Here is a 16,940-nt window from a genome sequence, read left to right on the forward strand (position 1 = left end):
ATCTCTTAGATTTCGCTAATGAGTGTTGTAGGCTAGGAGTTATTGACGGCACTAACTTTTACAAAAGACCAGAAAACCATGTTAAGGCATTTGTGGAGAAGAAGGATGGTTTGTGTGTTTTCTTCCTACACCTCACGGTAAGGTATTTCGTTGCTCTGATTGGTTAGGTCTATCCAATTGAGTGCAGAGGCATTCCCCCCCTGTATCGGTTGAATACAATGGAGCAGTATCAGACTCATATTCTGACTAGAATTGAGTATGACTCTGAGCACACCAAGGTGAAATACCAAAAAAAAACAGACAAGCATTATTTTACTGTACTTCTAAGAATTCAATTTCACAGCATTTACAATTATTAGAGTTAAACAATGTATACAAGAGCCTAACATTCAGCATAGTTTACTAGATACAGTGGTGCATTCATTCATTATAACATACTAAGGGAAGTGATGACATTTCTTAAAGGTTCAAGCGTGAAAAATCAATGTTCACATTATTACTGAACCATGTGAAATCAAGATGAATGGGTTACTCCTGTGGATTACTTACCTGTGTCTATTTCCCAATACTGCTATTGTCTAATACCTATTCAGTGACTCATTATTTTGAATACAAATACACACTTGCACCACATTACAGGTAGGCCATTCACATGAAAACACCAAACAACAGTTTGCATGAGCAAGCCAAACTTGACATATTGCTGCTATGCCCCAAGCATTATACAGTACAACAACAGATGTCACTGTTATCAAGAAGTCAACCTGGTGCGTGTGTGTGTGTATGTGTGTGTATGTGCGGGTGTGTCTTTAGGTCTTTCTGTGAATAGCTGCAGTGGGGCGTGTCTTCACTCGTAGGAGCTCTGGGATTGGCCGGCTGCTCTCCTGGTAGAAATCTAGTCCAGTGATCAGCTCTACATCTCTCACCCGTGATTGGTGGAACCATATCAAGTCCTCCACCCACTGGGATTCAGGCAGTGAGCTCTGCAAAAGTAAGTTAAAAATGTTCAGATCCTTGAAAGCTGTTGAAAGTATGCCCAATGGCAGTACAACTAATGACATAAATGACTGTAGTTTGTGAGTTTGGTAATTGCATGAAGACCATTCACTGTCATGGTTTGGAGGTTTTGAGATATGAGATATTCTATGATATAAACAGCTGATGTCATGATTACAGGTTACCCCCATTTCATTTTCAGTAATTGCAATTAACAGATTTACACTTGTAGCCCTCTCAGGTTGACAAACTTTGAGTGGTCCTCTGACTCCTCACCCTTTTTTCTAGTCAACAAAAAACATCACAGTGTTGTAGAAACTGGATTATGTTGGGGGGTTGGGACAAACACACACATACACTGAGATGCTTGTGCTCCTACACACACACACACACACACACACACACACATACACTGAGATGCTGGTGCTCTGTATCTGGTTGGCAGATGGGACAACCAAGGGACGAGACCCCCACATGGAAGGAAACAGTCATGAAAAGTTCTATTCCGATGTCCAAGTAAGCTCACACAGTGCTATTTTCCTGCTTTGATGGAGGCTATAGGTTACATGTGTGAGACATTTCAGTAGTGATGGAAAAAACAAAAGAAAATCGAAAGATGGCTCCACTCTATGGGTTCAAGAATCCAAAAGTATTGACTTACACTGCAGGACTCTGAGTTGTCTGGCCGGTGAGGCACCAGAAACGAGACCGTCTGGAGTTCCCCTTGACAACTCACAACTGGCTCAGTGGAGTTCTTGCAGCTTGTGAGAACGACAAAGTAATGTGTAGGGACAGGGATCCGTTTACCTGAGACATGTCTGCAAAGCAACATTGATTTCAGGACAACAAAGAGACAGTTTACAGTATGCAACGATTTACCACTTTTTGATACATGTTTTGATTAGCATTTTATATCATGTCCAAATGAATTTCCAATGTAGTCTATATGTCCATGTAAAGGATGGATACACCTGTCATTACAACTAGTTTCCGAAGCTATGGGCTATGCAATTAAGTGGTCTGGGTGGGACCACATGGCAGCTATTTTGCCAAAAGACAGGAGTTTGCATTCTAGCAAGCCTTTTACCAGTGACTGCATGCCTTCTCAGTACATTGCTCCAGTGACTTGACACTTGAACTTTGTAAAATAGTGTTTTCCTAGAAGGTCCCAGATATTTGTTTTTGTTAAAAACTATACATACACTTATAGTTTAGATCATGCCATCATTGCTATCAACAATTTATTCTTACAAGTGAGTTTGCATTCCAATGAGGGATGGATTACTGAGCGGGCCTGCCGGTCCCATGCCCAGGGGCCCAATGGCTCAGGCCAGTGGGCCCTGAAGCCCAAGACTCTGTGTAGCCTCTGTGTAGACTCTGGGCAGCCATGGCCTACTGGTTAGCACTTCGGACTTGTAGGGTTCCCGCTTCGAACCCCGACCAGTAGGCACGGCTGAAGTGCCCTTGAGCAAGGCACCTAACCCTTCACTGCACTGCGACGCTGTTGTTGCAGGCAGCTCACTGCGCCGGGATTAGTGTGTGCTTCACCTCACTGTGTGCTGAGTGTGTTTCACTAATTCATGGATTGGGATAAATGCAGAGGCCAAATTTCCCTCACGGGATCAAAACAGTATATATACTTACTTATACTATATTATTTACCCCTGATATCTGAATGGGAACTCTTAGTCAAATAACACAATTTACACTATGTGTGTGATAATCATGCTTTGTAACAGGCATCTTCTCGCTTTACAGCAAGATGCTTTGATTCTGTTAATGGTTATGTCATATTCGTTTCAACCTCAATCTGTTACTTTTTACTTACTTACTTACAAACTTTCTGAGGCAGACAGGGGGGCCCTTTTCACATTTGTGTCCAGGGGCCCAGTGGCTTATAATCTACCCATGGTTCTAATACTTGCTCTTGACCACTACTGATAATTACTGTATGTAGGAAATCAGCAGAGAATTTACGTACTGTTGGATTTGGTCAGCCGAGTCATATAGCCCATCATAATTATAATCAAACACAGGACCAGCAACTGCGTTCACGCCATTGTACTGCAATGCATACTTCCTCAGCAAGACAGCCTGGAAGTAGCCCCAAATTCCTAGAGAGTAAGAGGATCCAGAGTGAATAGACAAACCCTGAGCTCTATAGAGAGAGAGTTGCAGCAATGGGTGTTCAAAATTAGTTAAGGTCACGGGGTTCATGCAAACTTCAAAATGTTCCCGGAAGTGATTGACAATTAGTTCAATATTGAGAGACAGAGCCACTACTTTAGGTAATTGAAAGTCAATAAAATAATTGATATACAATATTTATAACACAGTGTAATTATTGTATAAACTATGTGGTTAGCCTACCATTACAACAATATACTATACCAGTCAAAAGTTTGGAGACACAAATTTCCATTCCACTCCATTATTGACAGAATACCATCAGTTTTCAGATTACATTATGTGCTTACTTAATTGCAAAAGGGTTCTCGACTGTTGTAGAAAGAAATGGCTGATCTTTAATGCAATATCTACATTGCCCATTATCAGCAACCATTCATCCAATGTTGCAAAGGCACATTCTGTTTACTAATCTGATATCATTTTAAAAGGCTAACAGAGAAAACATTGGAGAACCCTTTTGCAATTATGTAAGCACATAATGTAATCTGAAAACTGCTGCCCTGAGTAAATAAACTTACAGCACACATTCAATGTTGCCAATGCCTTGTTTTAAATGTCAAGAACCTAATTACACAGTTGACGAAGTGTGGAGTTCTTCATAGATGCCTCGTAGATGGGTTAAGAAGTGATTTATGTGCAGTTGAACCGATGCCCGGTTTGCTAGCGTTATTAGCGTTATGGAAGAATCAGTAAAAAATGGCTAACTTCGGAATGCTTCGGGTCTGGATAGGGTCACCCCTCGTCCATGACTCTATCTTATGGTCATACTTAACTGCAGAGGTGGAAAAAGTACGAACATATTGTACTCAAGTAAAAGTCCCAATACTTTGATGAAATATTACTCAAGTACAAGTTAAAATACCGATCTGAAAATGTACTCAAGTAAAAGTAAAAAGTAGTTCATTTAAAATGTACTTTAAGTAAAAGTTACTTAGTTACTTTTTTTTTAGGGGGGTACCAGAACAATCAGTTTTACCAGACACTTTCTAATGAGGAGATACAGCACTCAAAAAATCCTCCATAGTAATGCATGGGGTTAGTTTGTAACGCCAATATGGCAGTTGTCTACACATATCACAACCCTTCCGCGGCAAAACATCAACATGTAAATACATTGAGCCAATCATGTGGTGTGTTGTGAATACATCGTGCCAGTCATCTGTTGTGATCTCGCCGCTGGAGCAAGATTGGTGTCGTGAAGCCTTACACACACGCATTTCTGCCGAAATAGATGCCCGATAAGTGCCCAAAAAGCATTGCAATATGGCCGCCGATTGGAGGTACTTGTCTAAAAGGACTTTGGTCCTAGCTCGAGTTGCTCGAGGCAGCCATGTTCATGCTCCCAGTGTGTAGCGCTGTAGCTGCAGAAACTCGAGCTAGGTAAAACCAATTGTTTCAGTTTTGTTCATACCGACAGTACTCGGTGACGATGAGAAATGGAGATCTATGTGAAAAATCACCGGAGTTCTCCTTTAAGTTTGAGCAGTAGTTGATTTTCAAAGTTAGTTGCACTCATCCTTGGTCGCTTTGCAGTGAACAGTAATCATGCACAACTGAAAAGCCCCTCACAGGCAGCTGAGGCAGGCAGGCCAATGTTGAGTTGCAGAGAGTTTTTTTTATATTTGAAACGAGCAGAAGGTTCAGCAGATTAAAGGGCGTCGAACTGGGGGAGAAAGTGGGAAGGGGGAGGGGTGGGTGGCTTTGATGTGTGACATGACTAACTGTTCGAAGCACTTCATGATTATGGGCGTGAGTGCTACAGGACAGTAGTCATTGAAGCATGATGGTGATGATTTCTTTGGCACGGGTATGATGGTGGCAGCTTTAAAAAGTGATGGGATGACTGCTTGCTCCAGAGAGGTGTTGAAAATGTCTGTAAAAACATCATTCAGCTCTTCTGCACAGTCAGGTACAGGGGTTGGTCGTGGGGGGGAGGTGGGGTTTTCTGTGGTTGAGTGTCATTTTGTGCTTCAAAACGGGCGAAAAAACTGTTCAGGTCATTTAGCAGAGAGGTGTTGTTCTCACAGCTCCGTGGCGCAGGCTTGTAGTCAGTGATGGCCTGTATGTCCTGCCACAGGCTCTGTGCATCTCTGCTGTCTTTGAAGTGTGTTGTTATTTTGTCTGTGTAATCCTTTTTTGCCTTCCTGATGCCCTGGGACAGGTTAGCCCTCGCTGTTGTTAGGCCAGCTACATCTCCAGCTCTGAAGACTTTGTCTCTGGCCCTCAGCAGTCTGTGGACGTCTCCTGTCAGCCATGGCTTCTGGTTGGCCCGAGTGGTGATGTGTTTTATTTCTGTAACATCATCGATGCATTTGGTGATGTAGGAGGTCACAGTGTCTGTGTATTCCTCAATGCATCCTCAAAAGCATTTAGTTTATTTAGTTGAGCATCGCTAGTAGTGGACCGCTAATTGTTGTGCTGCTGGTGCAATGTCTTTCTCCAAGAAAGCCAAGTCAGGTTACCAAAAACAAAGGCCAAAACAGAAAAAAGAGAGACATCCAAATGAGGGGAAACAACTGCTAATAAACTTCTTTACAAAGAAAGGTGAGCACAAACGTCAAAACACGTCAAAACACGAAATCCCATGGTGTTTGCTTGAATATCTCCGCAATCATCAGTGCTAAAACGAACTGAGACAACCCATTGAAATAGCGGAAAATACACTTTCATAGGTTAGGCTACACATGTAATCTAACTCCATCACAAGACTGCATGGCGCCAGCTTGATTCATGTCCTTTTGTAGGCTACATGCTGATCATAATCAGGCTAGTGGTTTAGGGCGCGATTTTTTTCTCTCCATTTCTGTTTTCGTTAGTCTTAACTTTTTTTTACTCAAGTAACGGATGGGATTTTTGATGTAGTGAAGTACAATACTTCACTCAAAATGTAATCAAGTAAAATTTAAAATACCGATTTTATAAACTACTTAAAAAATACAAAATACACAGAAAAACTACTCAATACAGTAACGTGAGTAAATGTATTTTGTTACTTTCCACCTCTGCTTAACTGTACAACACCGCATTTCCCCTTTATGAGTTGCTTTGAATCGAACCTAAACATTTTCTTGTCTAAGTATAATCCTGATTCATATGCTAGCAAAAACATTGGCAACTAATGGCAATGTAGCCTTAAGTAAGCTGGCCCTCATATACACATCCCTGTTCCATAAGTTACAGTAGCAGTAACATCAGTCAGTACGTGAACTGCCAGCAATCAGCATAGAAAAGTTTTATACTTAGACTCACAATATGTATAATATTATATAGGCAAGCGTTGAGGGGCTTATGCAGCAGTAGTGTTGCACCGTTGGATTTGTCAACATTTGGCAGACATCAAATCATCTTTTTCCATGTGGGGAAACGCAACCCATGGTTTCTAAAGATTTCCACGACAATCGTGTGACACACTGGAGCAGTTTTTCACGCAGCTGTCTCTTAAAGTAGTCCGGAATCACAACAACCTCCTTTGCTATCTATTCAAAATGAAGGACGTCATGTGTCGTGATGACATCTCCTCATTCTCAATAGCTCTTTGGAGAGTTTTTGCCCATTGTTAATCCTTCACCTCCACAACTGGGGGATAAGTCATGAAAAGTTTGCTATTTACGATAGCAGAGTGAAATATAAATATATTGTGACTCTAGAGCTCTACAGTCACAAAAAATACCTAAACCTGCATAGTGCACCTTTTAATTTGATAAGGAACTGATACAAATGTCCTAATTAACATTGATTATTTATGTACTTGATTATTTATCTATTTCTGTACTATCTATCACATTATTTCTGTACTTTATCTCCTTTTTTGTCAAAGTTTATTTGTCAGCCTTATACATTTGAGTTCATTATTGAAAGGGGTGTCTCTTGTACAAGCCCATTGGGCTTCATTCCCTCCTTGCACCATCGATGTTAGTAAACTCTCTCTCTCTCTCTCATATATATATATATATAGATAGATAGATATATATATATATATATATATAGAGAGAGAGAGAGAGAACTAAACTGAGCTGCAGAAAAGCTGCCATAGTCGATACTTTTATTTTTAGTTTATTATCATCATTAGTCTTGTGGTTGGCATGTACTTTCAGGTATGCACACAAAATTGGGAAGGTGCGTGTAACTGGCCAAGACGAACAGCTTTCATATGTACATTGCAATAGCCACATTTAACAGGAAGTGAGATATTTGGGATTGTGTGCGTTGTGCACATGAACAATTTTGATGTACTGTGGTTGGCATAAGCAACCCCAAATCAGAAAAAGTTGGGATATTGTGTAAAATGCACAATATTGTGCTCTTGCGAGAACTGGAACTGGATTTCCACGGTATAATTTGAATGCTTTAATGCTTAACGGGAAATTGTGAAGTATTTGGGGAGTTCATTATCTACAGTACTATCATTAAAATCCAGAGAAATCTTTGCAAACAAGGGATATCTGAAAAACAACATTGGATGGTCATGGTCTTTTGGACCTCAGATGGCACTGCATTAAAACCAGACCTGTTTATGTAAAAAAATGTATACTGTAGGCTCAGACCCTCTGATAACCATTGTCTGTGAGCACAGTTGGATACTCCATTCAGAAATGCTAGTGTAAACTTTACCATGCAACAGCCACATTTTTATTTAGACATGATACAGAAATACCATCTTATTTGGACCTGAGCTGGTTTAAAATGAAAAATGCTATTTTTTTTGGAAATCATGGACTCGTCTGGGTTAAAGAGTAAGGATTCAACTATCCAACCTATCCAACTAGTTTTAGTGCTCCGTTCTAAACCCAACATCTATGACGGTGTGGAGGTGCACTACTGTAAATCCTCAAATTATGGCAAGGATTCTATTTATAGCCGGGCCTCGAAAATAGCCGGGGGAGTTGTCGATTTGGACAAATAAAAGCCGGCCCCCAAATACAAGCCGGGGTAATAATTGCCTACCAGTAGGGCTATCAGTCCATGAGCACTATAAGATATTGTTTCAATTTAACTCAATGAAATAAAAGAGCTCTTCTTAATATTTTATATTGTTGGTAGGTTTAATACTGTTGCCAATGAAAAGTCATTGTCCTACATGGGTCTCCAACACATCGCTCTTAAGCTACCAATCCCCTTCTGAGCTTGCCAGAGGCTGAAGCAGTATAGGCCTACTACATTTTAAAAACACAATTGTTGCTGCGAGGCATTCCAGCCTACAAATGTACTAAGTAAATCATGCATAATTTAAAAAATAGCTCAATTTAGGCAACTTGGCTACGCAATAAGGTTTTCATTACAGCACAGCACACTGAATGAATGAATAAAAGCAGCTGCCTTGTCTCGCAATAAACAGCGGGTGGAAATCCAGACACTCTTTGAACTACATAAAACTTAATAGTGAAGCATCAAATAGCCTAGGCTACCCCCGAAATTTCAGTGCCCATCAGTCCCAACATTTAGCAATATAATCAAACAGTCCAAAAGTAAATTAAACTCCAAATCAAACCGAAAATCTTCTGCTTTTGTATGCCGTCCAAACAAAACACATGTGAGGAAACGCATGTTAGAAAAAAAATCCTTAACTTGCTGTTATCTACGCTAATTTGTTATTGTTCATGAAGGTGTGTTGCAGGTTTCCTGATTTGAAATTATGTCGGTGGGTAGACTGAAAGGAGTTTTTAGGATAACTAAAAAAAAACACTGCATATCACAAAATTTTTGTCATAAATTGGTACTTGGAAGCACATCATTGTACTCCACATATTTGTGGTGTAGCACCACCTAGTGAATATCATCGGTGTAAATCGTCACATCCATGAGGAAGTGAGTAAGTGTTGCTAATGTATAAAACTTGCAAAAACAAAAAGCACCCATATCAGATACGTGCATTTGACGCATGCACCACATATGAGTGCATTGTTGGATTCTAAAATGTCATGGGTTGCAGACCGCAGGTGCTCGGGCCCACCATTGCCGCTTGCAACCATATTACAATACTACTACTACTACTGTTTTTTCCTTCTTCTACTTCTGCTTCTTGTTTTTCGGCAATAATGTAAATCTGAGTCTTAAATGCTTACTACAAACAGTCCATACTGCTGTAACTGCAACACTGCTATTATTAATTGTTAACTTCTGGGAACTATTTGAGGCTTCCATGAGCCGCCATTGCTGGAAGAAATTGAACATTAGCATCAATGGAGTTTATGTAACTCTCTATACAGCCCTGGAAAAAACATTGTAGCAAATGCAGGGAAGTTAGCAAATGGAAAAGATGAAATGAATAGACAGATGTGAAAGATGTGGTTGAATTACTATCAAATGAAAGCATGACTGAATAGGGAAGACCGGGGAAGGTTGGATCAAGGGCAGGTTGAATCACGGTTAATACCAAGGTAACTAAAAGGTGCATCCACAAAATGTTATTTGCAAATGATGGTGAATAACTACTCATTGTGAGATGTATTTCATAATATCTGGATGTGCGCCGGTGTGCGTTTGTGGTTGAGAGAAGCATGGTGCGTTGTGCACCCGCCCATATCACTGTTGATAATAGGCTCTTAAAATAACATATAAACAACTCGCCATGGAGTTCTGACCAGGTTTCTCTTGGTCAGTGGCATAATGCATTTTAGGTAGTGTACGAAATTTGTTAGGTAACGCGCCAGATCCCTCCTCAGGTCGCTAGTTGCCACACCCCTTGGCGCGTTGCTGAACAAAAAAATAGATGTGCAAAATAAGAATTTAAACGTTGCACCATGAAAATAACCCATTATCCGCCATGCACTAGGTCAAAAATAGGGCCCTTATATATATATATATATATATACATATATATATATTAGGGGTGTGAATCTCTCATGTAAAAGCCGATACGATTCGCATCTAGATACATGGGCACGATTCGATACAAGAAAAGATACATGTTTATAAAAAACGATTCAGTACGATTCGATGCAATGCGATTCGATGCAATTCGATGCAGTCCAAGAATGGAAAGCATTCTGAAAGATTTTTTATAATTTGCTCAAGGTGCACATTCATTTTATATTATCAATTATCATGGTTGTCAATTAGGCAACAAAATGTGTGAATATGATTATCTAAACTGAGGTTTGTTTCATATACTGTATTGAAATGAAAAAAGAATAGTCTACATTTCAGTCAAACACAGCAGCCAAATACAACATAAAAATACATTTTTATAGACTTTACAGATTTTATAGTTATATCTGATTGTTTTCATGGAGCTGTAGCCTTGTTGAGGTAAGACAATACCGAAATAAAATAAAATAGTGCTTAAGACACTCTTGGCCTTTTCTCATATAGGCCTAGCCTACCCTACAAGAATAAAGGCCTACAAATCAATGAACTCTCAGGGCTTATTTTGTTCCAACAGTAGACCTAATGCAGAAACCTAAAATGCCACAAGTCTGAGTAAATATGAACAAAATCATTGGCTAATAATTTATGCATCGTTTTAGCAGCAAGGGCCAAATTATTATTTAACATTAAGGAAATCCCTTCATCAAAGGTAAGGCTACTCTACAGACTATCGTTGCTGTTAAGGAATGCTGTAAATTCTTAATTTCGCGCTGGATTTCGAAAAACAAAAGCCGACCGAGTGCAAGTTGTCACATGCTTAAGTTGCAATAGATGTATGGGTAATGAGGTCATTTGACAACTTTGGGCAATGAATGTAACCAAAAACGAACTGCATTACCCACAATTCCGTAGTTTAGTTTAAAACCAGAAGTGGGGTGAAAGCGGTGCTTGGAACGTAAATGAGCATCTGAGCGAGCAGAAAAGGTTGTGCACCGATTCATAACAAGTAAATCGATATAACGACCGGTTCATTTCAGTTTTTTTCCGATACGGGACTCAAAACGAGGGATCATTTGTTGACATTGAATGTACCTATTTTTTTTTAGCTGAGATCCAAAGTTTTCAGTTAATCACACTTTGACAGTTTTAATGCATGGTAAGATGGAGAAATATTACAGAGAGTGAAAAGTGATCCAACCAGCCACTCTCTCCTACATTAAGGAGGAATTATGTGGTTGAAAAATGGAAGTCAGTAAATCTCTCTTTCCATTGCTTACTTTTGAACTGCTGATACATGGGCACCACATTGCTCATGGTCAATGCATCGTACTGTTCGTCAGCAGACTGGTTCAGATCTGGCGGGAAATCACAACAATCAGAGCTTGAATTAAGAATGAACGTCAGTGCTCCACAAGTCAGTTCTCGGAAACTCAGTCTGTGGCGTATGAGTGTGTCTGGGTGCGTGTAGTGTAGTGATTACTTACTGGGTGGGTACAGGAATGCAGGGGTGATGTTGCCAGCAGCAGTAGCATACTCATTACACCTGGCACTCTGGTTTGCTGGCAGTCTTACATCAGCTCTTAAGCAGTTTTCTATGACCTCTGGAAGAGGGTCTTCGCTTGCCTACAAGGTGTGTTTGTATGTGTGTTTGTGTGTGTGTGTGTGTGTGTGTGTGTGTGTGTATGAGAGAAAGAGAGAGAGATAGAGAAGTCAGACAAAATGTTAACAATGTCTACTGCATCGTATACCTTCACTATGTAAGGGATAATGTATAGAACGCCAGTCATTATTGGGAAAATAAGTCCCGACAGGGCGAACCGGACCCCGACGCGCCAGCAGAGGAGTCTTGTTCTATACATTATCCCGCTTATTATACGGCTACTTGCCAAAACAAAATAATAAACTCCCCACGATATGACTTTAGTCTACGTAAGCCTAGCCTATTTGTTACCGTTCATTGTGGCATTTGCTGAGAAACAAATAGTTTGCAACAACACACACTGCTGAACTTGAATCAAACATTCTTCAGAACACAGCTGATCAACCGTCTGCTTTCACGTTTGAATGAAGTTCCAGTCCTTGCGTAGTGATATGAAAGACGTATCAGAAGCACAAAACCCGTTGCCATTGACAGCGGTAATTATATGTTTGCAGCGGTAATTACATGAATTTATTTTACCGTAGAACGTTGGGAAATCCCATTCAAGTCAATGGAGCGTTCTACTAGCATTGTGATGAGCCGTGTAATAAGTAAGGGATAATGTATAGAATGCTGGTCATTATTGGGAAAATAAGTCCCGACAGGGCGAACTGGACCCCGACGCGCCAGCGAATCGGAAATAAGAAGTCCACATTATACATATTCTCACATTTGTATGTGCAGCATTAGACAACTTCTGAAAAAAGAATAAAGGGGGTCTAATCAGGATTATCATGGGGAATCACTGCACCACAGCTACCACCAACACAATGTTTTTTTTTTACATTGATCAGAAAAAATGTGGTTGTGATGTACTGTAGGCCTATGTCTAATGTCTCCAGGGACTTGGAGAATAATGTAGAAACACATGAGAACATTATCACCCCTGTCTGTTTTCACTACATCAGCCTCAAACAATTCTAGTTTCATTTATGACAAAACTAATTCAGAGAATTATTAACTTTGGTTCTTAGGGTAGGAGTAAGGGAGACTTACAGGTTTCTCCACTGTGAATGAGCTCCACATAGGCATCAGACTGGCTTTGCTGTAACCACTAACAAAGCCCTGGTGGTGGAGAAGACAGTAGTCTGCCCCGGACTGCAGTAGTCTTGGCCTCCCAAAGGGCATGTGCTGTTTCTCTGTGGCTGATACTGAGAGAAAGTCAATAAAGTCAACAATACTTTTTAATTTATTTAAGTAAATCAGTCCTACTTAGGCAAAAAAGGTGTTACCCTCAATAGAATATGTAAGTTATGCAGTTATATGATTACTTGTTTTTACTTTTCTGCCACCAGTTATCTCAATACAGTAATTTGGGGAATTTGCCATGAAAGTAATTTCTTTATTTGTGTAAAATCTCTTGGCTTGGCTCCTTATAACATGCCTAAGCGACATCTCATGAGCATCCCAAGTGTAAGTTATTCAGAGGCTTGAAAGCCTTTACCTTGAATTGCTGTCAGATTCAGGCGTGAGTTGAGGTTGGATGTAGCCTAAAAGTCATAAATACACATTAACTATTTACTTACATGTCATAGGCAATTGTCGATAAGTAATTAAGTTTTATTTCTGTAATGTAATGTGAGCCACAAAGTACTTTACAAGAGTGGAAGTTTTAGAAGTACTAAAAATAGAAAATAGAAAAACACAATAAACAGTGAGAAAATTACAAAATAAATATGTAATTCAGATTTGGTGCGTACACATTACATGTGCCTGTCAGAAAAGTCAGCAAAGTCAGCTAATCTTAAAGGCAGAGCATTCTGTAGTTTAATTGCAATGGCCTAAATGGCCTCCAGTACTGTCTTTAGGTGAGGGCATGGAATAGACATTACATTTAAGTTATGTTGCGTGATGTGGAGACAAGAGGAGGGCTATTTCTCAGTTGCAAAATAGTTCTCCTTTGTCTCAACCCAAGTCCAACTTGGTATGTCAAAATACCCCTTTTATCTTCTCATTCTATCTGTTCTTAATGGTCATTAACAAAAGGTTTAGGGGGAAAATATTGGTCTCATTTTTTATTCCTTTTTTTTCCTATGGGCATCTTGAAACAGTTGATAGGCAGCTACAGTGCTACACTCTGGGGGGATGTCCTGTGTTCATACCCCCAGAGTGTGGTGCTGTAGCTGCCTGGCTGCTTGAGCTGTTGGAACTAGCAACTCGAGCTAGGTAAAAACGATTGTTTTCATTTTTTTCCGTACCAACGGTAATCGTAAACTCGAAGATCTATGTGAAAAATTTCTCCTTTAAATGGTGCTACAGTTTTTCTTTCCTTTCAGTTTACTTTCTGCAAAAACAGACCTTTGGAGTTCAGCTCACATATTGTTTTGATCATAACTAATTTCAGCAGTAAATTTGCCATTTTCCTTCCTGTGATATGTTTTGAGTCTAGTTTGAGTAATTTCACTGTAATAAGAGAGGTTATTATCCTGCTGGTCTTGGTTGATTTGGGCTGATGAAAATTAGTTTCACAACCTTAGCTGCCTTAAGAGTCTCTTCAGCCAGCTGCCCTCAAAGAGAATAGTTTGTATTCCTTCAGCTATAACCCAGACAGCAACTGACCCTATGTGTTATAACTGGGAAATTTGCCAGTTGCCCACAGACTGTTCAAGAGCACAATGTTGCTTAAGATGTTCAGTGCCAGGAGAGTCACCAATGTGCAATGCCATAATTTATTATTATTATTATTATTATTATTATTATTATTAATAATAATAATAATAATAATAATAATAATAATAATAATATTATTATTATTATTATTTATTTCAAATAATTAGTATTTAGTATTTAAACTAGATGTACCATACAGCGGTACAAAATATGACCGCCACTCAGTCCTGTACATCTCTCTGCAAAAATAAATCACACTTGTCAATTTGTCTCAATCTCCTACTCCATCCCCTACTCTTGCAACTTTTGTGTATGCTTCTGTGTGTGTGTGTGTGTGTGTGTGTGTGTGCTTGTTTGCATGCGTGAGTGTGTGCATGGTTGTGTGTTTGTTTGTGTGTGTGTCTCTGGTTGTGTGGATGTGTGTGTGCAGTTTGGACACCCCTGCTGTACAGTCAGACACAAACTAAATTTTTCCGTAAAAGTCTAGTGGGGCTACATGCCAATCCCTATATGAGTCACGACACTTGTCCAGCACCTTGTTTTTGTTTGACTTTGTTTCTAAACTCAGGGCATTGCTACAAAAGAGCTTAATTTTCAGTCAATTTTTCCCTGAATAAACAATGGTTGATGATGATGATGATGATGATGATGATTGCTAAATATGCAAAAATGCTCTTAAAAAGGCTAAAAATGCTCTTTCCCTTTGTTCTTTGAGCAGGGCGGTTTCATTATGATGAACAAGCTATTCAACAACAAAAACAAGTTTAGGTAAAGCAATAATGTACCAGAGCAGGACATTCACAGCCAAGTTCATCCCCAGGATTGAGAGTCAGGAGAGGGCATTGACCAGGCCCAACCTGCTCTGCTGGGTGCTGCGGGGTGAACCAGGGTTTCCGGAGGAGATGGTTCATACTTCCATGGGTGCCATTGTTAATTGCTGGTGAGATTTCCAGCAAGTCTGTGGGGAAGCACAGTTTAGTCATTCAGTTTAGCTCAGTCATGTACAGGTGCGTGTGTGTGTGTGTGTGTGTGTGTGTGTGTGTGTGTGTGTACAGAGTGATGACAATGTTCCTTTACAGTAAACCTATTGGGTTATGAACTTGAAAAACACCACTGTGCTTATGTCCTCTTCCTGTTATGGTGGAGTAGAGCGCACTGGTTTTGCTGCGGTAATACTTCTTTTTTACCATACACCTTAACAAAGTACATTGTTAAGATAACAAAAAAGGAGACTTTATGACCCACCACACATGAGGTTGTACACCTCAACGTTGGAGAATGGTTCAACCTCTGTTTGGGAAAGGAACTTGGGACCATAACTGAGAAACATGGCCTGGAACACAAAGTGGTTAAAAGTGGTCACGTGAGGCTAGAGACCAAGGGTTTACAATCAGCATGGAGTCATGTTAACATCCACTTACACAAACACAAAACATGCACTTGTGCACACAAACACACAACCACACATGCTCACATACACACGTGGACAAATCACATGACATTTACATGCTCACTCACAGGGCGATACAGTAATATGTAATGTATTCACACACACACACACACACACACACACACACACACGTGTGCGCACCTGCATGCTGTAAACATCATTGTCATATCCATGAGTACCACCAGCACAACCAGTCAGGGATCCTGGTTTCCTTCAGAGTCCGCAACAAAAAAACAACCAAAGAGATTAAGACTTTCAATGCAGACTAAAGTGCTGCCATTTCTGTATGTACAGTAATGGAAGGTTGTATGGGTGTATAATTAAAATATTATTATAATAAAAGGAAGAACGGAGGGGGGGGTGTCCCCCAGGTGGAGAAAGAAAGAACGAAACCAAAAACGGGAAGAAATGGGAAAAAGAAAGAGATAAGAAAGGAGAACAAACAAATCAAGCAGAAGATAGGAAAGGGAAGTTGAGAAGAGATAAAGAAAATGAGAGGGGAGCAGCACCTCTCAAAAAGCCATTTAGGTTCAACCATCACAGTGACATCCTCGATACGCCTGCTATTAGCAAAGTGAAAGCGCTTTGGCAGATGAGCCTTCAGATATGGCTTTATCTTCTGACTGGGACTCCTGCACTGGAGAGCCCCCAAAACAAATGTTAACATCATATGAATAACAAGAATAATGGGATTAGTATTATCAGACCACTGAATATACACAATACAGAACTAACAAGTTTATGATAATGTGCATGAGATTTTTAGTTATGACAGTGTATGATGTTTAGATGTGGTGAGAAGGACTGGCTTTCCAGTATTTTTATACTTAACAAAGTGAAGGTTACACATCCACCAAGAGTCAACATTAGCAATCAAATTACCGTCATATTGGTCACGAGGGCGGCAGAGTCCACTAAGAAAATAAGGAAATGTTTATTCATATTTGTAGTCATTCAAAGAAATGAAATAAAAGTGTGTTTGAAGCTTAACTTTTAGTTCATATTCACATACAAGGCTGGTCGTTGTTCTTTGTTCTAATTCTACCAAATGGGCCCTCATTGACAAAAAGGTTACTGATGTCCCCAATCATGTCTTCCAACGCTTCTTTTCTGGCACAGCTTATTTCTTCCATTCCTTAAAAATAACAGGAAAAAAAAGGTTCATGAACTGTTCATTCAACTTGTTTG

The 16,940-nt window shown here is 39.8% G+C and overlaps 1 protein-coding gene across 1 annotated transcript in view; it reads right to left on the reverse strand.

The window, feature by feature from the left end:
• Window positions 1-295: 295 nt before the first annotated feature.
• Window positions 296-16,940, reverse strand: part of LOC125285321 (venom phosphodiesterase 1) — a 44,208-nt gene continuing 27,563 nt past the window's right edge. Inside the window, exons 13-25 of the mRNA XM_048229722.1 lie at window positions 16,765-16,887; window positions 16,635-16,666; window positions 16,262-16,389; window positions 15,894-15,963; window positions 15,548-15,635; window positions 15,088-15,260; window positions 13,137-13,182; window positions 12,689-12,843; window positions 11,478-11,616; window positions 11,271-11,348; window positions 2,978-3,110; window positions 1,658-1,814; window positions 296-983 (exon numbers count right to left, since the gene is read on the reverse strand). Coding sequence (XP_048085679.1) covers window positions 810-983; window positions 1,658-1,814; window positions 2,978-3,110; window positions 11,271-11,348; window positions 11,478-11,616; window positions 12,689-12,843; window positions 13,137-13,182; window positions 15,088-15,260; window positions 15,548-15,635; window positions 15,894-15,963; window positions 16,262-16,389; window positions 16,635-16,666; window positions 16,765-16,887 — 1,496 coding nt within the window. The 3' untranslated portion in view covers window positions 296-809. The remainder of the gene's footprint in view (window positions 984-1,657; window positions 1,815-2,977; window positions 3,111-11,270; window positions 11,349-11,477; window positions 11,617-12,688; window positions 12,844-13,136; window positions 13,183-15,087; window positions 15,261-15,547; window positions 15,636-15,893; window positions 15,964-16,261; window positions 16,390-16,634; window positions 16,667-16,764; window positions 16,888-16,940) is intronic.

This window comes from Alosa alosa, chromosome 20 (assembly GCF_017589495.1).
Source record: "Alosa alosa isolate M-15738 ecotype Scorff River chromosome 20, AALO_Geno_1.1, whole genome shotgun sequence".
Lineage (NCBI taxonomy): Eukaryota > Metazoa > Chordata > Actinopteri > Clupeiformes > Clupeidae > Alosa > Alosa alosa.